The sequence below is a fragment of the Chiloscyllium plagiosum genome, unplaced genomic scaffold, assembly GCF_037043375.1.
Source record: "Chiloscyllium plagiosum isolate Xiang-an unplaced genomic scaffold, Cpla_swu_hap1 HiC_scaffold_27, whole genome shotgun sequence".
In the NCBI taxonomy this organism is placed as follows: Eukaryota; Metazoa; Chordata; class Chondrichthyes; order Orectolobiformes; family Hemiscylliidae; genus Chiloscyllium; species Chiloscyllium plagiosum.
The window spans coordinates 73,956,212-73,984,087 of NW_028270165.1; the positions used below are offsets into that span (position 1 = coordinate 73,956,212).

At 52.6% G+C, this 27,876-nt stretch overlaps 1 protein-coding gene across 2 annotated transcripts in view; it reads right to left on the reverse strand.

Annotated features, from left to right (window-relative positions):
* LOC122545212 (nuclear factor of activated T-cells, cytoplasmic 4-like) overlaps positions 1–27,876 on the reverse strand; it is a 147,283-nt gene that overhangs the window by 29,459 nt on the left and 89,948 nt on the right. For both annotated transcript variants that reach the window (XM_087974887.1, XM_087974886.1), the window contains one exon: positions 16,707–16,762. In XM_087974887.1, coding sequence (XP_087831013.1) covers positions 16,707–16,762 — 56 coding nt within the window. The remainder of the gene's footprint in view (positions 1–16,706; positions 16,763–27,876) is intronic.

A 27,876-nucleotide genomic window follows, 5' to 3' on the forward strand; every position in this document is an offset into this window, starting at 1 on the left:
CGGGAGGGAGTTACAGACGAGAATCTAATCGAGGGGTTCGGGGTGGTTTATATACAGAATAACAGATACCCGGGAGTGAGTTACAGACTGGAATCTAATCGAGAGGTTCGGGGTGATTAAGATAGAGAATAACAGATACCCGGGAGGGAGTTACAGACGAGAATCTAATCGAGGGGTTCAGGGTGGTTTATACACAGAATAACAGATACCCGGGAGGGAGTTACAGACTGGAATGTAATCGAGGGGTTCGGGGTGGTTTATATTCAGAATAACAGAAACCCGGGAGTGAGTTGCAGACTGGAACCTGATCGAGGGGTTCGGGGTGGTTTACATGCAGAATAACAGATACCCGGGAGGGAGTTACAGACTGGAATCTAATCGAGGGGTTCAGGGTGGTTTATATAGAGAATAACAGATACCCGGGAGTGAGTTACAGACTGGAATCTAATCGAGGGGTTCAGGGTGATTTATATCCAGAATAACAGATACCCCGGGAGTGAGTTACAGACTGGAATCTAATCGAGGGGTTCGGGGTGGTTTATATACAGAATAACAGATACCCCGGGAGGGAGTTACAGACTGGAATCTAATCGAGGGGTTCGGGGTGGTTTATATACAGAATAACAGATACCCGGGAGTGAGTTACAGACTGGAATCTAATCGAGGGGTTGTGGTGGTTTATATACAGAATAACAGATACCCGGGAGTGAGTTACAGACTGGAATCTAATCGAGGGGTTCGGGGTGGTTTATATACAGAATAACAGATACACGGGAATGAGTTACAGACTGGAATCTAATCGAGGGGTTCGGGGTGATTATATACAGAATAACAGATACCCAGGAGTGAGTTACAGACTGGAATCTAATCGAGGGGTTCGGGGTGGTTTATATACAGAATAACAGATACCCGGGAGTGAGTTACAGACTGGAATCTAATCGAGGGGTTCGGGGGGGGTTTATATACAGAATAACAGATACCCGGGAGGGAGTTACAGACTAGAATCTAATCGAGGGGTTCGGGGTGGTTTATATACAGAATAACAGATACCCGGGAGGGAGTTACAGACAGGAATCGAATCGAGGGGCTCGGGGTGGTTTATATACAGAATAACAGATACCCGGGAGGGAGTTACAGACTGGAATCTAATCGAGGGGTTCAGGGTGGTTTATATACAGAATAACAGATACCCGGGAGGGAGTTACAGACTGGAATCTAATCGAGGGGTTCGGGGTGGTTTATATACAGAATAACAGATACCTGGGAGGGAGTTACAGACAGAAATCTAATCGAGGGGTTCTGGGTGGTTTATATACAGAATAACAGATACCCGGGAGGGAGTTACAGACTGGAATCTAATCGAGGGTTTCGGGGTGGTTTATATACAGAATAACAGATACCCGGGAGGGAGTTACAGCCTGGAATCTTATCGAGGGGTTCGGGGTGGTTTATATACATAATAACAGATACCCGGGAGGGAGTATCAGACTGGAATCTAATCGAGGGGATCGGGTAGGTTTATATACAGAATAACAGATACCCGGGAGGGAGTTACAGACTGGAATCTAATCGAGGGGTTCAGGGTGGTTTATATACAGAATAACAGATACCCCGGGAGGGAGTTACAGACTGGAATCTCATCGAGGGGTTCGGGGTGGTTTATATACAGAATAACAGATACCCAGGTGGGAGTTACAGACTGGTATCTAATCGAGGGGATCGGGGTGGTTTATATAGAGAATAACAGATACCCGGGAGGGAGTTACAGACTGGAATCTAATCGAGGGGTTCAGGGTGATTTATATCCAGAATAACAGATACCCCGGGAGTGAGTTACAGACTGGAATCTAATCGAGGGGTTCGGGGTGGTTTATATACAGAATAACAGATACCCCGGGAGGGAGTTACAGACTGGAATCTAATCGAGAGGTTCAGGGTGGTTTATATACAGAATAACAGATACCCCGGGAGGGAGTTACAGACTGGAATCTAATCGAGGGGTTCAGGGTGGTTTATACACAGAATAACAGATACCCGGGAGTGAGTTACAGACTGGAATATAATCGAGGGGTTCGGGGTGGTTTATATACAGAATAACAGATACCCGGGAGGGAGTTACAGACTGGAATCAAATCAACGGGTTCGGGGTGGTTTATATACAGAATAACAGACACCCGGGAGTGAGTTACAGACTGGAATCTAATCGAGGTGTTCGGGATGGTTTATATACAGAATAACAGATACCCAGGAGGGAGTTACAGACTGGAATCTAATCGAGGGGTTCGGGGTGGTTTATATACAGAATAACAGATACCAGGAGGGAGTTACAGACTGGAATCTAATCGAGGGGTTCAGGGTGGTTTATATACAGAATAACAGATACTCGGGAGGGAGTTACAGACTGGAATCTAATCGAGGGGTTGTGGTGGTTTATATACAGAATAACAGATACCCGGGAGTGAGTTACAGACTGGAATCTAATCGAGGGGTTCGGGGTGGTTTATATACAGAATAACAGATACCACGGGAATGAGTTACAGACTGGAATCTAATCGAGGGGTTCGGGTTGATTATATACAGAATAACAGATACCCAGGAGTGAGTTACAGACTGGAATCTAATCGAGGGGTTCGGGGTGGTTTATATACAGAATAACAGATACCCGGTAGGGAGTTACAGACTGGAATCTAATCGAGGGGTTCGGGGTGGTTTATATACAGAATAACAGATACTCGGGAGGGAGTTACAGACTGGAATCTAATCGAGGGGTTGTGGTGGTTTATATACAGAATAACAGATACCCGGGAGTGAGTTACAGACTGGAATCTAATCGAGGGGTTCGGGGTGGTTTATATACAGAATAACAGATACCCGGGAGGGAGTTACAGACTGGAATCTAATCGAGGAGTTCGGGGTGGTTTATATACAGAATAACAGATACACGGGAGTGAGTTACAGACTGGAATCTAATCGAGGGGTTCGGGGTTGTTTATATACAGAATAACAGATACCCGGGAGGGTGTTACAGACTGGAATCTAATCGAGGGGTTCGGGTGGTTTATATACAGATTAACAGATACCCGGGAGGGAGTTACAGACTGGAATCTAATCGAGGGGTTCGGGGCGGTTTATATACAGAATCACAGATACCCGGGAGTGAGTTACAGACTGGAATCTAATCGAGGGGTTCGGGGTGGTTTATATATACAATAACAGATACCCGGGAGGGAGTTACAGACGAGAATCTAATCGAGGGGTTCGGGGTGGTTTATATACAGAATAACAGATACCCGGGAGTGAGTTACAGACTGGAATCTAATCGAGAGGTTCGGGGTGATTAAGATAGAGAATAACAGATACCCGGGAGGGAGTTACAGACGAGAATCTAATCGAGGGGTTCAGGGTGGTTTATACACAGAATAACAGATACCCGGGAGGGAGTTACAGACTGGAATGTAATCGAGGGGTTCGGGGTGGTTTATATTCAGAATAACAGAAACCCGGGAGTGAGTTACAGACTGGAATCAAATCGAGGGGTTCGGGGTGGTTTATATACAGAATAACAGACACCCGGGAGTGAGTTACAGACTGGAATCTAATCGAGGTGTTCGGGATGGTTTATATACAGAATAACAGGTACCCCGGGAGTGAGTTACAGACTGGAATCTGATCGAGGGGTTCGGGGTGGTTTACATGCAGAATAACAGATACCCGGGAGGGAGTTACAGACTGGAATCTAATCGAGGGGTTCAGGGTGGTTTATATAGAGAATAACAGATACCCGGGAGTGAGTTACAGACTGGAATCTAATCGAGGGGTTCAGGGTGATTTATATCCAGAATAACAGATACCCCGGGAGTGAGTTACAGACTGGAATCTAATCGAGGGGTTCGGGGTGGTTTATATACAGAATAACAGATACCCCGGGAGGGAGTTACAGACTGGAATCTAATCGAGGGGTTCGGGGTGGTTTATATACAGAATAACAGATACCCGGGAGTGAGTTACAGACTGGAATCTAATCGAGGGGTTGTGGTGGTTTATATACAGAATAACAGATACCCGGGAGTGAGTTACAGACTGGAATCTAATCGAGGGGTTCGGGGTGGTTTATATACAGAATAACAGATACACGGGAATGAGTTACAGACTGGAATCTAATCGAGGGGTTCGGGGTGATTATATACAGAATAACAGATACCCAGGAGTGAGTTACAGACTGGAATCTAATCGAGGGGTTCGGGGTGGTTTATATACAGAATAACAGATACCCGGGAGGGAGTTACAGACTGGAATCTAATCGAGGGGTTCGGGGTGGTTTATATACAGAATAACAGATACCCGGGAGTGAGTTACAGACTGGAATCTAATCGAGGGGTTCGGGGGGGGTTTATATACAGAATAACAGATACCCGGGAGGGAGTTACAGACTAGAATCTAATCGAGGGGTTCGGGGTGGTTTATATACAGAATAACAGATACCCGGGAGGGAGTTACAGACAGGAATCGAATCGAGGGGCTCGGGGTGGTTTATATACAGAATAACAGATACCCGGGAGGGAGTTACAGACTGGAATCTAATCGAGGGGTTCAGGGTGGTTTATATACAGAATAACAGATACCCGGGAGGGAGTTACAGACTGGAATCTAATCGAGGGGTTCGGGGTGGTTTATATACAGAATAACAGATACCTGGGAGGGAGTTACAGACAGAAATCTAATCGAGGGGTTCTGGGTGGTTTATATACAGAATAACAGATACCCGGGAGGGAGTTACAGACTGGAATCTAATCGAGGGTTTCGGGGTGGTTTATATACAGAATAACAGATACCCGGGAGGGAGTTACAGCCTGGAATCTTATCGAGGGGTTCGGGGTGGTTTATATACATAATAACAGATACCCGGGAGGGAGTATCAGACTGGAATCTAATCGAGGGGATCGGGTAGGTTTATATACAGAATAACAGATACCCGGGAGGGAGTTACAGACTGGAATCTAATCGAGGGGTTCAGGGTGGTTTACATACAGAATAACAGATACCCCGGGAGGGAGTTACAGACTGGAATCTCATCGAGGGGTTCGGGGTGGTTTATATACAGAATAACAGATACCCAGGTGGGAGTTACAGACTGGTATCTAATCGAGGGGATCGGGGTGGTTTATATAGAGAATAACAGATACCCGGGAGGGAGTTACAGACTGGAATCTAATCGAGGGGTTCAGGGTGATTTATATCCAGAATAACAGATACCCCGGGAGCGAGTTACAGACTGGAATCTAATCGAGGGGTTCGGGGTGGTTTATATACAGAATAACAGATACCCCGGGAGGGAGTTACAGACTGGAATCTAATCGAGAGGTTCAGGGTGGTTTATATACAGAATAACAGATACCCCGGGAGGGAGTTACAGACTGGAATCTAATCGAGGGGTTCAGGGTGGTTTATACACAGAATAACAGATACCCGGGAGTGAGTTACAGACTGGAATATAATCGAGGGGTTCGGGGTGGTTTATATACAGAATAACAGATACCCGGGAGGGAGTTACAGACTGGAATCAAATCAACGGGTTCGGGGTGGTTTATATACAGAATAACAGACACCCGGGAGTGAGTTACAGACTGGAATCTAATCGAGGTGTTCGGGATGGTTTATATACAGAATAACAGATACCCAGGAGGGAGTTACAGACTGGAATCTAATCGAGGGGTTCGGGGTGGTTTATATACAGAATAACAGATACCAGGAGGGAGTTACAGACTGGAATCTAATCGAGGGGTTCAGGGTGGTTTATATACAGAATAACAGATACTCGGGAGGGAGTTACAGACTGGAATCTAATCGAGGGGTTGTGGTGGTTTATATACAGAATAACAGATACCCGGGAGTGAGTTACAGACTGGAATCTAATCGAGGGGTTCGGGGTGGTTTATATACAGAATAACAGATACCACGGGAATGAGTTACAGACTGGAATCTAATCGAGGGGTTCGGGTTGATTATATACAGAATAACAGATACCCAGGAGTGAGTTACAGACTGGAATCTAATCGAGGGGTTCGGGGTGGTTTATATACAGAATAACAGATACCCGGTAGGGAGTTACAGACTGGAATCTAATCGAGGGGTTCGGGGTGGTTTATATACAGAATAACAGATACTCGGGAGGGAGTTACAGACTGGAATCTAATCGAGGGGTTGTGGTGGTTTATATACAGAATAACAGATACCCGGGAGTGAGTTACAGACTGGAATCTAATCGAGGGGTTCGGGGTGGTTTATATACAGAATAACAGATACCCGGGAGGGAGTTACAGACTGGAATCTAATCGAGGAGTTCGGGGTGGTTTATATACAGAATAACAGATACACGGGAGTGAGTTACAGACTGGAATCTAATCGAGGGGTTCGGGGTTGTTTATATACAGAATAACAGATACCCGGGAGGGTGTTACAGACTGGAATCTAATCGAGGGGTTCGGGTGGTTTATATACAGATTAACAGATACCCGGGAGGGAGTTACAGACTGGAATCTAATCGAGGGGTTCGGGGCGGTTTATATACAGAATCACAGATACCCGGGAGTGAGTTACAGACTGGAATCTAATCGAGGGGTTCGGGGTGGTTTATATATACAATAACAGATACCCGGGAGGGAGTTACAGACGAGAATCTAATCGAGGGGTTCGGGGTGGTTTATATACAGAATAACAGATACCCGGGAGTGAGTTACAGACTGGAATCTAATCGAGAGGTTCGGGGTGATTAAGATAGAGAATAACAGATACCCGGGAGGGAGTTACAGACGAGAATCTAATCGAGGGGTTCAGGGTGGTTTATACACAGAATAACAGATACCCGGGAGGGAGTTACAGACTGGAATGTAATCGAGGGGTTCGGGGTGGTTTATATTCAGAATAACAGAAACCCGGGAGTGAGTTACAGACTGGAATCAAATCGAGGGGTTCGGGGTGGTTTATATACAGAATAACAGACACCCGGGAGTGAGTTACAGACTGGAATCTAATCGAGGTGTTCGGGATGGTTTATATACAGAATAACAGGTACCCCGGGAGTGAGTTACAGACTGGAATCTGATCGAGGGGTTCGGGGTGGTTTACATGCAGAATAACAGATACCCGGGAGGGAGTTACAGACTGGAATCTAATCGAGGGGTTCAGGGTGGTTTATATAGAGAATAACAGATACCCGGGAGTGAGTTACAGACTGGAATCTAATCGAGGGGTTCAGGGTGATTTATATCCAGAATAACAGATACCCCGGGAGTGAGTTACAGACTGGAATCTAATCGAGGGGTTCGGGGTGGTTTATATACAGAATAACAGATACCCCGGGAGGGAGTTACAGACTGGAATCTAATCGAGGGGTTCGGGGTGGTTTATATACAGAATAACAGATACCCGGGAGTGAGTTACAGACTGGAATCTAATCGAGGGGTTGTGGTGGTTTATATACAGAATAACAGATACCCGGGAGTGAGTTACAGACTGGAATCTAATCGAGGGGTTCGGGGTGGTTTATATACAGAATAACAGATACACGGGAATGAGTTACAGACTGGAATCTAATCGAGGGGTTCGGGGTGATTATATACAGAATAACAGATACCCAGGAGTGAGTTACAGACTGGAATCTAATCGAGGGGTTCGGGGTGGTTTATATACAGAATAACAGATACCCGGGAGGGAGTTACAGACTGGAATCTAATCGAGGGGTTCGGGGTGGTTTATATACAGAATAACAGATACCCGGGAGTGAGTTACAGACTGGAATCTAATCGAGGGGTTCGGGGGGGGTTTATATACAGAATAACAGATACCCGGGAGGGAGTTACAGACTAGAATCTAATCGAGGGGTTCGGGGTGGTTTATATACAGAATAACAGATACCCGGGAGGGAGTTACAGACAGGAATCGAATCGAGGGGCTCGGGGTGGTTTATATACAGAATAACAGATACCCGGGAGGGAGTTACAGACTGGAATCTAATCGAGGGGTTCAGGGTGGTTTATATACAGAATAACAGATACCCGGGAGGGAGTTACAGACTGGAATCTAATCGAGGGGTTCGGGGTGGTTTATATACAGAATAACAGATACCTGGGAGGGAGTTACAGACAGAAATCTAATCGAGGGGTTCTGGGTGGTTTATATACAGAATAACAGATACCCGGGAGGGAGTTACAGACTGGAATCTAATCGAGGGGATCGGGGTGGTTTATATACAGAATTACAGATACCCAGGAGGGAGTTACAGACTGGAATCTAATCGAGGGGTTCAGGGTGGTTTATATACAGAATAACAGATACTCGGGAGGGAGTTACAGACTGGAATCTAATCGAGGGGTTGTGGTGGTTTATATACAGAATAACAGATACCCGGGAGTGAGTTACAGACTGGAATCTAATCGAGGGGTTCGGGGTGGTTTATATACAGAATAACAGATACCACGGGAATGAGTTACAGACTGGAATCTAATCGAGGGGTTCGGGTTGATTATATACAGAATAACAGATACCCAGGAGTGAGTTACAGACTGGAATCTAATCGAGGGGTTCGGGGTGGTTTATATACAGAATAACAGATACCCGGTAGGGAGTTACAGACTGGAATCTAATCGAGGGGTTCGGGGTGGTTTATATACAGAATAACAGATACCCGGGAGGGAGTTACAGCCTGGAATCTAATCGAGGAGTTCGGGGTGGTTTATATACAGAATAACATATACCCCGGGAGGGAGTTACAGACTGGAATCGAATCTAGGGGCTCGGGGTGGTTTATATACAGAATAACAGATACCCGGGAGGGAGTTACAGACTGGAATCTAATTGAGGGGTTCGGGGTGGTTTATATACAGAATAACAGATACCCCGGTAGTGAGTTACAGACTGGAATCTAATGGAGGGGTTCGGGGTGGTTTATATACAGAATAACAGATACCCGGGAGGGAGTTACAGACTGGAATCTAATCGAGGGGTTCGGGGTGGTTTATATACAGATTAACAAATACCGCGAGAGTGAGTTACAGATTGGAATCTAATCGAGGGGTTCGGGGTGGTTTATATACAGAATAAGAGATACCCGGGAGGGAGTTACAGACTGGAATATAATCGAGGGGTTCGGGGTGGTTTATATACAGAATAACAGATACCCGGGAGTGAGTTACAGACTGGAATCGAATCGAGGGGTTCGGGGTGGTATATATACAGAATAACAGATACCCGGGAGGGAGTTTCAGACTGGAATCTAATCGAGGGGTTCGGGGTGGTTTATATACAGAATAACAGATACCCGGGAGGGAGTTACAGACTGGAATATAATCGAGGGGTTTGGGATGGTTGATATACAGAATAACAGATACCCGGGAGGGAGTTACAGACTGGAATCGAATCGAGGGGTTCCGGGTGGTTTATATACAGAATAACAGATACCCCGGGAGAGAGTTACAGACTGGAATCTAATCGAGGGGTTCGGGGTGGTTTATATACAGAATAACAGATACCCCGGGAGGGAGTTACAGACTGGAATCTAATCGAGGGGTTCGGGGTGGTTTATATACAGAATAACAGACACCCCGGGAGGGAGTTACAGACTGGAATCTAATCGAGGGGTTTGGGGTGGGTTATATACAGAATAACAGATACCCATGAGGGAGTTACAGACTGGAATCTAATCGAGGGGTTCGGGGTGGTTTATATACAGAATAACAGATACCCGGGAGTGAGTTACAGACTGGAATCTAATCGAGGGGTTCGGGGTGGTTTATATACAGAATAACAGATACCCGGAAGGGAGTTACAGACTGGAATCTAATCGAGGGGTTCGGGGTGGTTTATATACAGAATAACAGATACCCGGGAGTGAGTTACAGACTGGAATATAATCGAGGGGTTTGGGGTGGTTTATATACAGATTAACAAATACCGCGGGAGTGAGTTACAGATTGGAATCTAATCGAGGGGTTTGGGGTGGTTTATATACAGAATAACAGATACCCGGGAGTGAGTTACAGACTGGAATCTAATCGAGGGGTTCGGGGTGGTTTATATACAGAATAACAGATACCCGGGAGGGAGTTACAGACTGGAATCTAATCGAGGAGTTCGGGGTGGTTTATATACAGAATAACAGATACACGGGAGTGAGTTACAGACTGGAATCTAATCGAGAGGTTCAGGGTGGTTTATATACAGAATAACAGATACCCCGGGAGGGAGTTACAGATTGGAATCTAATCGAGGGGTTCGGGGTGGTTTATATACAGAATAACAGATACCCGGGAGGGAGTTACAGACTGGAATCTAATCGAGGGGTTCGGGTGGTTTATATACAGATTAACAGATACCCGGGAGGGAGTTACAGACTGGAATCTAATCGAGGGGTTCGGGGCGGTTTATATACAGAATCACAGATACCCGGGAGTGAGTTACAGACTGGAATCTAATCGAGGGGTTCGGGGTGGTTTATATACAGAATAACAGATACCCGGGAGGGAGTTACAGACGAGAATCTAATCGAGGGGTTCGGGGTGGTTTATATACAGAATAACAGATACCCGGGAGTGAGTTACAGACTGGAATCTAATCGAGAGGTTCGGGGTGATTAAGATAGAGAATAACAGATACCCGGGAGGGAGTTACAGACGAGAATCTAATCGAGGGGTTCAGGGTGGTTTATACACAGAATAACAGATACCCGGGAGGGAGTTACAGACTGGAATGTAATCGAGGGGTTCGGGGTGGTTTATATTCAGAATAACAGAAACCCGGGAGTGAGTTACAGACTGGAATCAAATCGAGGGGTTCGGGGTGGTTTATATACAGAATAACAGACACCCGGGAGTGAGTTACAGACTGGAATCTAATCGAGGTGTTCGGGATGGTTTATATACAGAATAACAGGTACCCCGGGAGTGAGTTACAGACTGGAATCTGATCGAGGGGTTCGGGGTGGTTTATATACAGAATAAGAGATACCCTGGGAGGGAGTTACAGACTGGAATCTAATCGAGGGGTTCGGGTAGGTTTATATACAGAATAACAGATACCCGGGAGGGAGTTACAGACTGGAATCTAATCGAGGGGTTCAGGGTGGTTTATATACAGAATAACAGATACCCCGGGAGGGAGTTACAGACTGGAATCTCATCGAGGGGTTCGGGGTGGTTTATATACAGAATAACAGATACCCAGGTGGGAGTTACAGACTGGTATCTAATCGAGGGGTTCAGGGTGGTTTATATAGAGAATAACAGATACCCGGGAGTGAGTTATGGACTGGAATCTAATCGAGGGGTTCAGGGTGATTTATATACAGAATAACAGATACCCCGGGAGGGAGTTACAGACTGGAATCTAATCGAGGGGTTCGGGGTGGTTTATATACAGAATAACAGATACCCCGGGAGTGAGTTACAGACTGGAATCTAATCGAGGGGTTCGGGGTGGTTTATATACAGAATAACAGATACCCCGGGAGGGAGTTACAGACTGGAATCTAATCGAGGGGTTCGGGGTGGTTTATATACAGAATAACAGATACCCCGGGAGGGAGTTACAGACTGGAATCTAATCGAGGGGTTCGGGGTGGTTTATATACAGAATAACAGATACCCGGGAGTGAGTTACAGACTGGAATCTAATCGAGGGGTTGTGGTGGTTTATATACAGAATAACAGATACCCGGGAGTGAGTTACAGACTGGAATCTAATCGAGGGGTTCGGGGTGGTTTATATACAGAATAACAGATACACGGGAATGAGTTACAGACTGGAATCTAATCGAGGGGTTCGGGGTGATTATATACAGAATAACAGATACCCAGGAGTGAGTTACAGACTGGAATCTAATCGAGGGGTTCGCGGTGGTTTATATACAGAATAACAGATACCCGGGAGGGAGTTACAGACTGGAATCTAATCGAGGGGTTCGGGGTGGTTTATATACAGAATAACAGATACCCGGGAGTGAGTTACAGACTGGAATCTAATCGAGGGGTTCGGGGGGGGTTTATATACAGAATAACAGATACCCGGGAGGGAGTTACAGACTAGAATCTAATCGAGGGGTTCGGGGTGGTTTATATACAGAATAACAGATACCCGGGAGGGAGTTACAGACAGGAATCGAATCGAGGGGCTCGGGGTGGTTTATATACAGAATAACAGATACCCGGGAGGGAGTTACAGACTGGAATCTAATCGAGGGGTTCAGGGTGGTTTATATACAGAATAACAGATACCCGGGAGGGAGTTACAGACTGGAATCTAATCGAGGGGTTCGGGGTGGTTTATATACAGAATAACAGATACCTGGGAGGGAGTTACAGACAGAAATCTAATCGAGGGGTTCTGGGTGGTTTATATACAGAATAACAGATACCCGGGAGGGAGTTACAGACTGGAATCTAATCGAGGGTTTCGGGGTGGTTTATATACAGAATAACAGATACCTGGGAGGGAGTTACAGCCTGGAATCTTATCGAGGGGTTCGGGGTGGTTTATATACATAATAACAGATACCCGGGAGGGAGTATCAGACTGGAATCTAATCGAGGGGATCGGGGTGGTTTATATACAGAATAACAGATACCCCGGGAGGGAGTTACAGACTGGAATCTAATCGAGGGGTTCGGGTAGGTTTATATACAGAATAACAGATACCCGGGAGGGAGTTACAGACTGGAATCTAATCGAGGGGTTCGGGGTGGTGTATATACAGAATAACAGATACCCCGGGAGGGAGTTACAGACTGGAATCTCATCGAGGGGTTCGGGGTGGTTTATATACAGAATAACAGATACCCAGGTGGGAGTTACAGACTGGTATCTAATCGAGGGGATCGGGGTGGTTCATATAGAGAATAACAGATACCCGGGAGGGAGTTACAGACTGGAATCTAATCGAGGGGTTCAGGGTGATTTATATCCAGAATAACAGATACCCCGGGAGTGAGTTACAGACTGGAATCTAATCGAGGGGTTCGGGGTGGTTTATATACAGAATAACAGATACCCCGGGAGGGAGTTACAGACTGGAATCTAATCGAGGGGTTCGGGGTGGTTTATATACAGAATAACAGATACCTGGGAGGGAGTTACAGACAGAAATCTAATCGAGGGGTTCTGGGTGGTTTATATACAGAATAACAGATACCCGGGAGGGAGTTACAGACTGGAATCTAATCGAGGGTTTCGGGGTGGTTTATATACAGAATAACAGATACCTGGGAGGGAGTTACAGCCTGGAATCTTATCGAGGGGTTCGGGGTGGTTTATATACATAATAACAGATACCCGGGAGGGAGTATCAGACTGGAATCTAATCGAGGGGATCGGGGTGGTTTATATACAGAATAACAGATACCCCGGGAGGGAGTTACAGACTGGAATCTAATCGAGGGGTTCGGGTAGGTTTATATACAGAATAACAGATACCCGGGAGGGAGTTACAGACTGGAATCTAATCGAGGGGTTCGGGGTGGTGTATATACAGAATAACAGATACCCCGGGAGGGAGTTACAGACTGGAATCTCATCGAGGGGTTCGGGGTGGTTTATATACAGAATAACAGATACCCAGGTGGGAGTTACAGACTGGTATCTAATCGAGGGGATCGGGGTGGTTCATATAGAGAATAACAGATACCCGGGAGGGAGTTACAGACTGGAATCTAATCGAGGGGTTCAGGGTGATTTATATCCAGAATAACAGATACCCCGGGAGTGAGTTACAGACTGGAATCTAATCGAGGGGTTCGGGGTGGTTTATATACAGAATAACAGATACCCCGGGAGGGAGTTACAGACTGGAATCTAATCGAGGGGTTCGGGGTGGTTTATATACAGAATAACAGATACCCGGGAGTGAGTTACAGACTGGAATCTAATCGAGGTGTTCGGGATGGTTTATATACAGAATAACAGGTACCCCGGGAGTGAGTTACAGACTGGAATCTGATCGAGGGGTTCGGGGTGGTTTATATACAGAATAAGAGATACCCTGGGAGGGAGTTACAGACTGGAATCTAATCGAGGGGTTCGGGTAGGTTTATATACAGAATAACAGATACCCGGGAGGGAGTTACAGACTGGAATCTAATCGAGGGGTTCAGGGTGGTTTATATACAGAATAACAGATACCCCGGGAGGGAGTTACAGACTGGAATCTCATCGAGGGGTTCGGGGTGGTTTATATACAGAATAACAGATACCCAGGTGGGAGTTACAGACTGGTATCTAATCGAGGGGTTCAGGGTGGTTTATATAGAGAATAACAGATACCCGGGAGTGAGTTATGGACTGGAATCTAATCGAGGGGTTCAGGGTGATTTATATACAGAATAACAGATACCCCGGGAGGGAGTTACAGACTGGAATCTAATCGAGGGGTTCGGGGTGGTTTATATACAGAATAACAGATACCCCGGGAGTGAGTTACAGACTGGAATCTAATCGAGGGGTTCGGGGTGGTTTATATACAGAATAACAGATACCCCGGGAGGGAGTTACAGACTGGAATCTAATCGAGGGGTTCGGGGTGGTTTATATACAGAATAACAGATACCCCGGGAGGGAGTTACAGACTGGAATCTAATCGAGGGGTTCGGGGTGGTTTATATACAGAATAACAGATACCCGGGAGTGAGTTACAGACTGGAATCTAATCGAGGGGTTGTGGTGGTTTATATACAGAATAACAGATACCCGGGAGTGAGTTACAGACTGGAATCTAATCGAGGGGTTCGGGGTGGTTTATATACAGAATAACAGATACACGGGAATGAGTTACAGACTGGAATCTAATCGAGGGGTTCGGGGTCATTATATACAGAATAACAGATACCCAGGAGTGAGTTACAGACTGGAATCTAATCGAGGGGTTCGCGGTGGTTTATATACAGAATAACAGATACCCGGGAGGGAGTTACAGACTGGAATCTAATCGAGGGGTTCGGGGTGGTTTATATACAGAATAACAGATACCCGGGAGTGAGTTACAGACTGGAATCTAATCGAGGGGTTCGGGGGGGGTTTATATACAGAATAACAGATACCCGGGAGGGAGTTACAGACTAGAATCTAATCGAGGGGTTCGGGGTGGTTTATATACAGAATAACAGATACCCGGGAGGGAGTTACAGACAGGAATCGAATCGAGGGGCTCGGGGTGGTTTATATACAGAATAACAGATACCCGGGAGGGAGTTACAGACTGGAATCTAATCGAGGGGTTCAGGGTGGTTTATATACAGAATAACAGATACCCGGGAGGGAGTTACAGACTGGAATCTAATCGAGGGGTTCGGGGTGGTTTATATACAGAATAACAGATACCTGGGAGGGAGTTACAGACAGAAATCTAATCGAGGGGTTCTGGGTGGTTTATATACAGAATAACAGATACCCGGGAGGGAGTTACAGACTGGAATCTAATCGAGGGTTTCGGGGTGGTTTATATACAGAATAACAGATACCTGGGAGGGAGTTACAGCCTGGAATCTTATCGAGGGGTTCGGGGTGGTTTATATACATAATAACAGATACCCGGGAGGGAGTATCAGACTGGAATCTAATCGAGGGGATCGGGGTGGTTTATATACAGAATAACAGATACCCCGGGAGGGAGTTACAGACTGGAATCTAATCGAGGGGTTCGGGGTGGTGTATATACAGAATAACAGATACCCCGGGAGGGAGTTACAGACTGGAATCTCATCGAGGGGTTCGGGGTGGTTTATATACAGAATAACAGATACCCAGGTGGGAGTTACAGACTGGTATCTAATCGAGGGGATCGGGGTGGTTCATATAGAGAATAACAGATACCCGGGAGGGAGTTACAGACTGGAATCTAATCGAGGGGTTCAGGGTGATTTATATCCAGAATAACAGATACCCCGGGAGTGAGTTACAGACTGGAATCTAATCGAGGGGTTCGGGGTGGTTTATATACAGAATAACAGATACCCCGGGAGGGAGTTACAGACTGGAATCTAATCGAGGGGTTCGGGGTGGTTTATATACAGAATAACAGATACCCCGGGAGTGAGTTACAGAGTGGAATCTAATCGAGGGGTTCGGGGTGGTTTATATACAGAATAACAGATACCCGGGAGTGAGTTACAGACTGGAATCTAATCGAGGGGTTCGGGGTGGTTTATATACAGAATAACAGATACCCGGGAGTGAGTTACAGAGTGGAATCTAATCGAGGGGTTCGGGGTGGTTTATATACAGAATAACAGATACCCGGGAGTGAGTTACAGACTGGAATCTAATCGAGGGGTTCGGGGTGGTTTATATACAGAATAACAGATACCCGGGAGGGAGTTACAGACTGGAATCTAATCGAGGGGTTCGGGGTGGTTTATATACAGAATAACAGATACCCGGGAGGGAGTTACAGACTGGAATCTAATCAAGGGTTCGGGGTGGTTTATATACAAAATAACAGATACCCGGGAGTGAGTTACAGACTGGAATCTAATCGAGGGGTTCGGGGTGGTTTATATACAAAATAACAGATACCCGGGAGGGAGTTACAGACTGGAATCTAATCGAGGGGTTCGGGGTGGTTTATATACAGAATAACAGATACCCGGGAGGGAGTTACAGACTGGAATCTAATCGAGGGGTTCGGGGTTGGGGGGCGGGGGGCGGTATTTCGGGAAGGGCCTCACCTCGGTGCTGCGCGCTCTGTCGATCTTCGCCTGCACCTCCCACAGCGTCTGTCCGTCTGCCGGAGAAAAGCGGGGAGACGCCTGTGTGTGTCGGGGCCGTGAAGCGGGTGGGGAGTCCTGACGTCCCCCTCCGTCTCCCACCCCCCCCACCCCCCTTCCCCCCCCCGACTGCCCGCCATGCCTGGGGACACATCAGGAGCCGGTTAAAACCCTCCCCGGGGACTTGGAGCGGCAAAGACGGGGAAAGGTGCGATGACTGAGAAGCTGGGGGGGGGGGGTGGGGGGGTGGGACGGGAAGAGTGCGCTGGTAGACCGGCCGCCATCTTGCGGAACGGGGTTAGCAGGGCCGCATGTGAGCCGAGGGGCCGAATGGACGTTCCGGTCTTGGGCTCCCCAAACACCCCCCCCCCCCCCTCGGGTTCCTCCCCCCGCCTCGTTCCCAGGCTCCCTCCGCCATCGCTTACCCCGCACCCCTCACCGATCCAGAGACGCCATATCGCGCCCACACCAGCCCCACCTTCCCTCCGGCTCCACCTGGGAAGTTGCCCTCTGAGTCTGACCGCGCCCACCCCCCCCACCACCCTGTCGCGACGTTCCACCTCCCTCCCTCCCTCCCTCCCCTGCCCCGAGCCCCCCCCCCCTCAGCACGGGCTGAGGGAGAGAGGGACGGGTGGGGAGAGGGAGGGAGGGAAATGTGAGGGAGCGGGCGGAGGGAGTGAGGGGAGGGCGAGTGTGAGGGGAGCGCGAGGGGAGGGTGAGTGGATTGAGTGAGTGAGGGTGGGAGTGAGTGAGGGTTTGAGTGAGGGGGTGAGTGAGTGAGTGAGTGAGGTGGTGAGTTAGTGAGGTTAGTGAGTGAGGGGACTGAGGGTAGTGTGTGAGTCAGGGTGAGGGTATGAGTGAGGGTGACGGTGTGAGGGTGAGGATGTGAGTGAGGGTGAGGGTGTGAGTGAGGTTGTGAGTGAGGGTGAGGATGTGAGTGTGGGTGAGGGTGTGAGTGAGGGTGAGGGTGTGAGGGTGAGGGGGTGAGTGAGGGGGTGAGGGAGGGTGAGGGTGTGAGTGAGGGTGAGGGTGTGAGGGTGAGGATGTGAGTGAGGGTGAGGGTGTGAGTGAGGGTGAGGGTGTGAGGGTGAGGATGTGAGTGAGGGTGAGGGTGTGAGTGAGGGTGAGGGTGTGAGTGAGGGTGAGGGTGTGAGGGTGAGGATGTGAGTGTGGGTGAGGGTGTGAGTGAGGGTGAGGGTGTGAGGGTGAGGATGTGAGTGTGGGTGAGGGTGTGAGTGAGGGTGAGGGTGTGAGGGTGAGGGGGTGAGTGAGGGTGAGGGTGTGAGTGAGGGTGTGAGGGTGAGGATGTGAGTGAGGGTGTGAGTGAGGGTGAGGGTGTGAGGGTGAGGGGGTGAGTGAGGGTGAGGGTGTGAGTGAGGGTGAGGGTGTGAGGGTGAGGATGTGAGTGAGGGTGAGGATGTGAGTGAGGGTGATGATGTGAGTGAGGGTGAGGGTGTGAGTGAGGGTGAGGGAGTGAGTGAGGGTTTGAGTGAGGGTTTGAGTGAGGGTGAGGATGTGAGCGAGGGTGAGGGTGTGAGGATGAGGATGTGAGTGAGGGTGTGAGTGAGGGTGAGGGTGTGAGGGTGAGGGGGTGAGTGAGGGTGAGGATGTGAGTGAGGGTGATGATGTGAGTGAGGGTGAGGGTGTGAGTGAGGGTGAGGGAGGGAGTGAGGGTTTGAGTGAGGGTGTGAGTGAGGGTGAGGGTGTGAGGGTGAGGATGTGAGTGAGGGTGAGGATGTGAGTGAGGGTGAGGGTGTGAGTGAGGGTGAGGGAGGGAGTGAGGGTTTGAGTGAGGGTTTGAGTGAGGGTGAGGATGTGAGCGAGGGTGAGGGTGTGAGGATGAGGATGTGAGTGAGGGTGTGAGTGAGGGTGAGGGTGTGAGGGTGAGGGGGTGAGTGAGGGTTAGGGGGTGAGGGAGGGTGAGGGTGTGAGTGAGGGTGAGGGTGTGAGGGTGAGGATGTGAGTGAGGGTGAGGGTGTGAGGGTGAGGATGTGAGTGTGGGTGAGGGTGTGAGTGAGGGTGCGGGTGTGAGGGTGAGGGGGTGAGGGAGGGTGAGGGGGTGAGGGTGAGGATGTGAGTGTGGGTGAGGGTGTGAGTGAGGGTGAGGGTGTGAGTGAGGGTGAGGGTGTGAGGGTGAGGATGTGAGTGTGGGTGAGGGTGAGAGTGAGGGTGAGGGTGTGAGTGAGGGTGAGGGTGAGGGGGTGAGGGAGGGTGAGGGGGTGAGGGTGAGGATGTGAGTGTGGGTGAGGGTGTGAGTGAGGGTGAGGGTGTGAGTGAGGGTGAGGGTGTGAGTGAGGGTGTGAGGGTGAGGGTGAGGGTGTGAGTGAGGGTGAGGGTGTGAGGGTGAGGATGTGAGTGAGGGTGAGGGTGTGAGTGAGGGTGAGGGTGTGAGGGTGAGGGGGTGAGTAAGGGTGAGGGTGTGAGTGAGGGTGAGGGTGTCAGTGAGGGTGAGGGTGAGGGGGTGAGTGAGGGTGAGGGTGTGAGTGAGGGTGAGGGTGTGAGGGTGAGGATGTGAGTGAGGGTGAGGATGTGAGTGAGGGTGAGGGTGTGAGTGAGGGTGAGGGAGGGAGTGAGGGTTTGAGTGAGGGTTTGAGTGAGGGTGAGGATGTGAGCGAGGGTGAGGGTATGAGGATGAGGATGTGAGTGAGGGTGAGGATGTGAGTGAGGGTGAGGGTGTGAGTGAGGGTGAGGGTGTGAGTGAGGGTGTGAGGCTGAGGGTGAGGGTGTGAGGGTGTGTGAGGGTGAGGGGGTGAGGGTGAGGATGTGAGGGTGAGTTTGAGGGGGTGAGGGTGAGGGGGTGAGGATGAGGGTGTGAGGGTGTGTGAGGGTGAGGGGGTGTGAGGGTGAGGATGTGAGGGTGAGGGTGTGTGAGGGTGAGGGTGTGTGAGGGTGAGGGTGTGAGGGTGAGGGTGTGTGAGGGTGAGGGTGTGTGAGGGTGTGAGGGTGAGGGGGTGTGAGGGTGAGGATGTGAGGGTGAGGGTGTGTGAGGGTGAGGGTGTGTGAGGGTGAGGGGGTGAGGATGAGGGTGTGTGAGGGTGAGGGTGTGTGAGGGTGAGGGGGTGAGGGTGAGGGTGTGAGGGTGAGGGTGTGTGAGGGTGAGGGTGTGAGGGTGTGAGGGTGAGGGGGTGTGAGGGTGAGGATGTGAGGGTGAGGGTGTGTGAGGGTGAGGGTGTGTGAGGGTGAGGGTGTGTGAGGGTGAGGGTGTGAGGGTGAGGGTATGAGGGTGAGGGTGTGTGAGGGTGAGGGTGTGAGGGTGAGGGTGTGAGGGTGAGGGTGTGTGAGGGTGAGGGTGTGAGGGTGAGGGTGTGAGGGTGAGGGAGTGAGGGTGAGGGTGTGAGGGTGAGGGTGTGAGGGTGAGGGTGTGTGAGGGTGAGGGTGTGAGGGTGAGGGTGTGAGGGTGAGGGTGTGTGAGGGTGAGGGTGTGAGGGTGAGGGTGTGTGAGGGTGAGGGGTGAGGGTGGAGGGTGTGAGGGTGAGGGAGAGAGGGTGAGGTGTGAGGGTGAGGGTGTGAGGGTGTGAGGGTGAGGGTGAGGGTGTGAGGGTGAGGGTGTGAGGTGAGGGTGTGTGAGGGTGAGGGTGAGGGTGTGAGTGAGGGTGAGGGTGTGAGGGTGAGGGTGTGAGGGTGTGAGGGTGTGAGGGTGAGGGTGTGTGAGGGTGAGGGTGTGAGTGAGGGTGAGGGTGTGAGGGTGGTGGTGAGGGTGTGTGAGGGTGAGGGTGAGGGTGTGAGGGTGAGGGTGTGAGGGTGTGTGAGGGTGAGGGAGTGAGGGTGAGGGTGTGAGGGTGAGGGTGTGTGAGGGTGAGGGTGTGAGGGTGAGGGTGTGTGAGGGTGAGGGTGTGAGGGTGAGGGTGTGAGGGTGAGGGTGTGTGAGGGTGAGGGTGTGAGGGTGAGGGTGTGAGGGTGAGGGTGTGTGAGGGTGAGGGTGTGAGGGTGAGGGTGTGTGGAGGGTGAGGGTGTGAGGGTGAGGGTGTGAGGGTGAGGTGTGTGAGGGTGAGGGTGAGTGTGAGGGTGTGGTGAGGGTGAGGGTGTGAGTGTGAGGGTGTGTGAGGGTGTGTGAGGGTGAGGGTGTGAGGGTGAGGGTGTAGGGGTGAGGGTGTGTGAGGGTGAGGGAGTGAGGTGAGGGTGTGATGGTGAGGGTGTGTGAGGGTGAGGGTGTGTGAGGGTGAGGGTGTGAGGTGAGGGTGTGAGGGGTGAGGGTGTGTGATGGTGAGGGTGTGAGTGTGAGGGTGTGTTGAGGGTGAGGTGTGAGGGTGAGGGTGTGAGGGTGAGGGTGTGTGAGGGTGAGGGTGTGTGAGGGTGAGGGTGTGTGAGGGTGAGGATGTTGTGAGGGTGAGGGTGTGTGAGGGTGAGGGGTGTGAGGGTGAGGGTGTGAGGGTGAGGGTGAGGGAGGGAGGGTGAGGGTGAGGGAGTGAGGGTGAGGGTGTGTGAGGGTGTGAGGGTGTGAGGGTGAGGGGTGAGGGTGTGAGGGTGAGGGTGTGAGGGTGAGGGTGTGTGAGGGTGAGGGTGTGAGGGTGAGGGTGTGAGGGTGAGGGTGTGAGGGTGAGGATGTGAGGGTGAGGTGTGTGAGGGTGAGGGTGTGAGGGTGTGAGGGTGAGAGTGTGAGTGAGTGTGAGGGTGAGGAGTGAGGGTGAGGGTGAGGGAGTGAGGGTGAGGGAGAGGGTGTGAGGGTGACGGTGTGAGGGTGAGGGTGTGTGAGGGTGAGGGTGTGAGGGTGAGGGTGTGAGGGTGAGGATGTGAGGGTGGAGGGTGTGTGAGGGTGAGGGTGTGAGGGTGAGGGTGTGAGAGTGTGAGTGAGTGTGAGGGTGAGGGAGTGAGGGTGGAGGGTGAGGGAGTGAGGGTGAGGGTGAGGGAGTGAGGGTGAGGTGTGAGGGTGAGGGTGTGTGAGGGTGTGAGGGTGTGAGGGTGAGGGTGTGAGGGTGAGGGTGTGTGAGGGTGAGGGTGTGAGGGTGAGGGTGTGAGGGTGAGGGTGTGAGGGTGAGGGTGTGAGGGTGAGGGTGAGGTGTGAGGGTGAGGGTGTGTGAGGGTGAGGGTGAGGGTGTGAGGGTGAGGGTGTGTGAGGTGAGGGTGTGAGGGTGAGGGTGTGAGGGTGTGTGAGGGTGAGGGTGGAGGGTGTGAGGGTGAGGGTGTGTGAGGGTGAGGGTGTGAGGGTGAGGGTGTGAGGGTGTGTGAGGGTGAGGGTGAGGGTGTGTGAGGGTGAGGGAGTGAGGGTGAGGGTGTGAGGGTGAGGGTGTGTGAGGGTGAGGGGTGGAGGGTGAGGGTGTGAGGGTGAGGGTGTGTGATGGTGAGGGTGTGAGGGTGAGGGTGTGAGGGTGAGGGTGTGTGAGGGTGAGGGTGTGAGGGTGAGGGTGTGAGGGTGAGGGTGTGAGGGTGTGTGAGGGTGAGGGTGAGGGTGTGTGAGGGTGAGGGAGTGAGGGTGAGGGTGTGAGGGTGAGGGTGTGTGAGGGTGAGGGAGTGAGGGTGAGGGTGTGAGGGTGAGGGTGTGAGGGTGAGGGTGTGAGGGTGAGGGTGGTGAGGGTGAGGGTGTGTGAGGGTGAGGGTGTGAGGGTGAGGGTGTGTGAGGGTGAGGGTGTGAGGGTGAGGGTGGTGAGGGTGAGGGTGAGGGTGTGAGGGTGAGGGTGTGTGAGGGTGAGGGTGAGGGGTGTGAGGGTGAGGTGTGTGAGGGTGAGGGGTGTGAGGGTGAGGGTGTGAGGGTGAGGGTGTGAGGGTGTGTGAGGGTGAGGGTGTGTGAGGGTGAGGGAGTGAGGTGAGGGTGTGAGGGTGAGGGTGTGTGAGGGTGAGGGTGTGAGGGTGAGGGTGTGAGGGTGAGGGTGTGTGATGGTGAGGGTGTGAGGGTGAGGGTGTGAGGGTGAGGGTGTGAGGGTGAGGGTGTGAGGGTGTGTGAGGGTGAGGGTGAGGGTGTGTGAGGGTGAGGGAGTGAGGGTGAGGGTGTGAGGGTGGGTGTGTGAGGGTGAGGGTGTGAGGGTGAGGGTGTGAGGGTGAGGGTGTGTGATGGTGAGGGTGTGAGGGTGAGGGTGTAAGGGTGAGGGTGTGTGAGGGTGAGGGTGAGGGTGTGTGAGGGTGAGGGTGTGAGGGTGAGGGTGTGAGGGTGAGGGTGTGTGAGGGTGAGGGTGTGAGGGTGAGGGTGTGAGGGTGAGGGTGTGTGAGGTGAGGGTGTGAGGGTGAGGGTGTGTGAGGGTGAGGTGTGAGGGTGAGGGTGTGAGGGTGAGGGTGTGTGAGGGTGAGGGTGTGAGTGTGAGGGTGTGTGAGGGTGAGGGTGTGAGGGTGAGGGTGTGAGGGTGAGGGTGTGAGGGGTGAGGGTGTGTGAGGGGTGAGGGTGTGAGGGTGAGGGTGTGTGAGGGTGAGGATGTGTGAGGGTGAGGGTGTGTGAGGGTGAGGGTGTGTGAGGGTGAGGGTGTGAGGGGAGGGTGTAAGGTGAGAGTGAGTGTGAGGGTGAGGGAGTGAGGGTGAGGGTGAGGGAGTGAGGGTGAGGGTGAGGGAGTGAGGGTGAGGGTGTGAGGGTGAGGGTGTGTGAGGGTGAGGGTGTGAGGGTGAGGGTGTGTGAGGGTGAGGGTGTGAGGGTGAGGGTGTGAGGGTGAGGGTGAGGGTGTGAGGGTGAGGATGTGAGGGTGAGGGTGTGTGAGGGTGAGGGTGTGAGGGTGTGAGGGTGAGAGTGTGAGTGAGTGTGAGGGTGAGGGAGTGAGGGTGAGGGTGAGGGAGTGAGGGTGAGGGTGAGGGTGTGAGGGTGACGGTGTGAGGGTGAGGGTGTGTGAGGGTGAGGGTGTGTGAGGGTGAGGGTGTGAGGGTGAGGGTGTGAGGGTGAGGATGTGAGGGTGAGGGTGTGTGAGGGTGAGGGTGTGAGGGTGAGGGTGTGAGGGTGAGAGTGTGAGTGAGTGTGAGGGTGAGGGAGTGAGGGTGAGGGTGAGGGAGTGAGGGTGAGGGTGAGGGAGTGAGGGTGAGGGTGTGAGGGTGAGGGTGTGTGAGGGTGTGAGGGTGTGAGGGTGAGGGTGTGAGGGTGAGGGTGTGAGAGGGTGAGGGTGTGAGGGTGAGGGTGTGAGGGTGAGGGTGTGTGAGGGTGAGGGTGTGAGGTGTGGGAGTGAGGGTGAGGGTGTGAGGGTGAGGGTGTGTGAGGGTGAGGGTGTGAGAGGGTGAGGGGTGTGAGGTGAGGGAGTGAGGGTGAGGGTGTGTGAGGGTGAAGATGTGAGGGTGAGGATGTGTGAGGGTGAGGGTGTGAGGGTGAGGGTGTGAGGGTGAGGGTGTGAGGGTGAGGGTGGGTGAGGGTGTGAGGGTGAGGGGTGTGAGGGTGAGGGTGTGTGAGGGTGAGGGTGTGTGAGGGTGAGGGTGTGAGGGTGAGGGTGTGAGGGTGAGGGTGTGAGGGTGAGGGTGTGTGAGGGTGAGGGTGTGAGGGTGAGGGTGTGAGGGTGAGGGTGTGAGGGTGAGGGTGGGTGAGGGTGTGAGGGTGAGGGTGTGTGAGGGTGTGAGGGTGAGGGTGTGAGGGTGAGGGAGTGAGGGTGAGGGTGTGGGAGGGTGAGTGAGGGTGAGGGTGTGTGAGGGTGGAAGATGAGGGTGAGGGTGTGTGGTGAGGGTGTGAGGGTGAGTGAGGGTGAGTGGGTGTGAGGGTGAGGGTGAGGGTGAGTGAGTGTGTGAGGGTGAGGGAGTGAGGGTGAGAATGAGGATGAGGGTGTGAGGGTGAGGATGTGAGTGAGGGTGAGGGTGTGAGGGTGTGTGAAGGTGAGGGTGTGAGGATGAGGGTGTGAGTGAGAGTGTGAGGGTGAGGGTGAGGGGGTGAGGATGTGAGGGTGAGGGTGAGGGGGTGAGGATGAGGGTGAGAGTGTGTGAGTGAGAGTGTGTGAGTGAGAGTGTGAGGGTGAGGGTGTGAGGGTGTGAGGGTGAGGGTGTGAGGGTGAGGGTGTGTGAGGGTGTGAGGGTGAGGATGTGAGGGTGTGAGGGTGAGAGTGTGAGTGAGTGTGAGGGTGAGGGTGTGTGAGGGTGAGGGTGTGAGGGTGAGGGTGTGTGAGGGTGAGGGTGTGTGAGGGTGAGGGTGTGTGAGGGTGAGGGTGTGAGGGTGAGGGTGTGAGGGTGAGGGTGTGTGAGGGTGAGGGTGTGAGGGTGAGGGTGTGAGGGTGAGGGTGTGAGGGTGAGGGTGTGAGGGTGTGAGGGTGAGGGTGTGAGGGTGAGGGTGTGAGGGTGAGGGTGTGTGAGGGTGAGGGTGTGAGGGTGAGGGTGTGTGAGGGTGAGGGTGTGTGAGGGTGAGGGTGTGTGAGGGTGAGGGTGTGAGGGTGAGGGTGTGTGAGGGTGAGGGTGTGAGGGTGAGGGTGTGTGAGGGTGAGGGTGTGAGGGTGAGGGTGTGAGGGTGAGGGTGTGTGAGGGTGAGGGTGTGAGGGTGAGGGTGTGAGGGTGAGAATGAGGATGAGGGTGTGAGGGTGAGGATGTGAGTGAGGGTGAGGGTGTGAGGGTGTGTGAAGGTGAGGGTGTGAGGATGAGGGTGTGAGTGAGAGTGTGAGGGTGAGGGTGAGGGGGTGAGGATGTGAGGGTGAGGGTGAGGGGGTGAGGATGAGGGTGTGAGTGTGTGAGTGAGAGTGTGAGGGTGAGGGTGTGTGAGGGTGAGGGTGTGTGAGGGTGTGAGGGTGAGGATGTGAGGGTGTGAGGGTGAGAGTGTGAGTGAGTGTGAGGGTGAGGGTGTGAGGGTGAGGGTGTGTGAGGGTGAGGGTGTGTGAGGGTGAGGGTGTGAGGGTGAGGGTGTGTGAGGGTGAGGGTGTGTGAGGGTGAGGGTGTGTGAGGGTGAGGGTGTGAGGGTGAGGATGTGAGGGTGAGGGTGTGTGAGGGTGAGGGTGTGAGGGTGAGGGTGAGGGTGTGTGAGGGTGAGGGTGTGTGAGGGTGAGGGTGTGAGGGTGAGGGTGAGGGTGTGTGAGGGTGAGGGTGTGAGGGTGAGGGTGAGGGTGTGTGAGGGTGAGGGTGTGAGGGTGAGGGTGTGAGGGTGAGGGTGTGTGAGGGTGAGGGTGTGTGAGGGTGAGGGTGTGAGGGTGAGGGTGTGTGAGGGTGAGGGTGTGTGAGGGTGAGGGTGTGAGGGTGTGTGAGGGTGAGGGTGTGTGAGGGTGAGGGTGTGAGGGTGAGGGTGTGTGAGGGTGAGGGTATGAGGGTGAAGATGAGGGTGAGGGTGTGATGGTGAGGGTGTGAGGGTGAGTGGGTGTGAGGGTGAGAGGGTGAGGGTGGGTGAGGGTGAGAGTGTGAGGGTGAGGGAGTGAGGGTGAGGATGTGAGTGAGAGTGAGTGTGTGAGGGTGAGGGAGTGAGGGTGAGAATGAGGATGAGGGTGAGGGTGAGGATGTGAGTGAGGGTGAGGGTGTGAAGGTGAGGGTGTGAGGATGAGGGTGAGAGTGAGAGTGTGAGGGTGAGGGTGAGGGGGTGAGGATGTGAGGGTGAGGGTGAGGGGGTGAGGATGAGGGTGTGAGTGTGTGAGTGAGAGTGTGAGGGTGAGGGTGTGTGAGGGTGAGGGTGTGAGGGTGAGGGTGTGAGGGTGAGGGTGTGTGAGGGTGAGGGTGTGTGAGGGTGTGAGGGTGAGGATGTGAGGGTGTGAGGGTGAGAGTGTGAGTGAGTGTGAGGGTGAGGGAGTGAGGGTGAGGGTGTGTGAGGGTGAGGGTGTGAGGGTGAGGGTGTGTGAGGGTGAGGGTGTGTGAGGGTGTGAGGGTGAGGATGTGAGGGTGTGAGGGTGAGAGTGTGAGTGAGTGTGAGGGTGAGGGAGTGAGGGTGAGGGTGTGTGAGGGTGAGGGTGTGAGGGTGAGGGTGTGTGAGGGTGAGGGTGTGTGAGGGTGTGAGGGTGAGGATGTGAGGGTGTGAGGGTGAGAGTGTGAGTGAGTGTGAGGGTGAGGGAGTGAGGGTGAGGGTGTGTGAGGGTGAGGGTGTGAGGGTGAGGGTGTGAGGGTGAGGGTGTGTGAGGGTGAGGGTGTGAGGGTGAGGGTGTGTGAGGGTGAGGGTGTGAGGGTGAGGGTGTGAGGGTGAGGGTGTGAGGGTGAGGGTGTGAGGGTGAATGAGGGTGAGGGTGTGAGGGTGAGGGTGTGAGGGTGAGGGTGTGAGGGTGAGGGTGTGTGAGGGTGAGGGTGTGAGGGTGAGGGTGTGAGGGTGAGGGTGTGAGGGTGAGGGTGTGTGAGGGTGAGGGTGTGAGGGTGAGTGTGAGTGTGTGTGAGGGGGTGAGGGTGAGGGTGAGGGTGTGAGGGTGAGGGTGTGTGAGGGTAAGGGTGTGTGAGGGTAAGGGTGTGTGAGGGTGAGGGTGTGAGGGTGAGGGTGTGAGGGTGAGGGTGTGTGAGGGTGAGGGTGTGTGAGGGTGAGGGTGTGTGAGGGTGAGGGTGTGAGGGTGAAGATGAGGGTGAGGGTGTGATGGTGAGAGTGTGAGGGTGAGTGAGGGTGAGTGGGTGTGAGGGTGAGGATGTGAGGGTGAGGGTGTGTGAGGGTGAGGGTGTGTGAGGGTGAGGGTGTGAGGGTGAGGGGGTGTGAGGGTGAGGGTGTGAGGGTGAAGATGAGGGTGAGGGTGTGATGGTGAGAGTGCGAGGGTGAGTGGGTGTGAGGGTGAGAGGGTGAGGGTGGGTGAGGGTGAGAGTGTGAGGGTGAGGATGAGTGAGAGTGAGTGTGTGAGGGTGAGGGAGTGAGGGTGAGAATGAGGATGAGGGTGAGGGTGAGGATGTGAGTGAGGGTGAGGGTGTGAGGGTGAGGGGGTGAGGATGAGGGTGTGAGTGAGAGTGTGAGGGTGAGGGGGTGAGGATGTGAGTGAGGGTATGAGGCTGAGGGTGAGGGTGTGAGGGTGTGTGAGGGTGAGGGGGTGAGGGTGAGGATGTGAGGGTGAGTTTGAGGGGGTGAGGGTGAGGATGTGAGGGTGAGGATGTGAGGGTGAGGGTGTGTGAGGGTGAGGGTGAGGGGGTAAGGATGAGGGTGTGAGCGTGAGGATGTGAGTGAGAGTGAGGATTGGGTGAGTGAGAGTGAGAGTGTGAGGATGAGGGTGTGAGTGAGAGTGTGAGTGAGAGTGTGAGGGTGTGTGAGGGTGAGGGGGTGAGGGTGAGGGTGTGTGAGGGTGAGGGTGAGGGGGTAAGGATGAGAGTGTGAGGGTGAGGATGTGAGTGAGAGTGTGAGTGAGAGGTTGAGGGGGTGTGAGGGTGAGGGTGTGAGGAT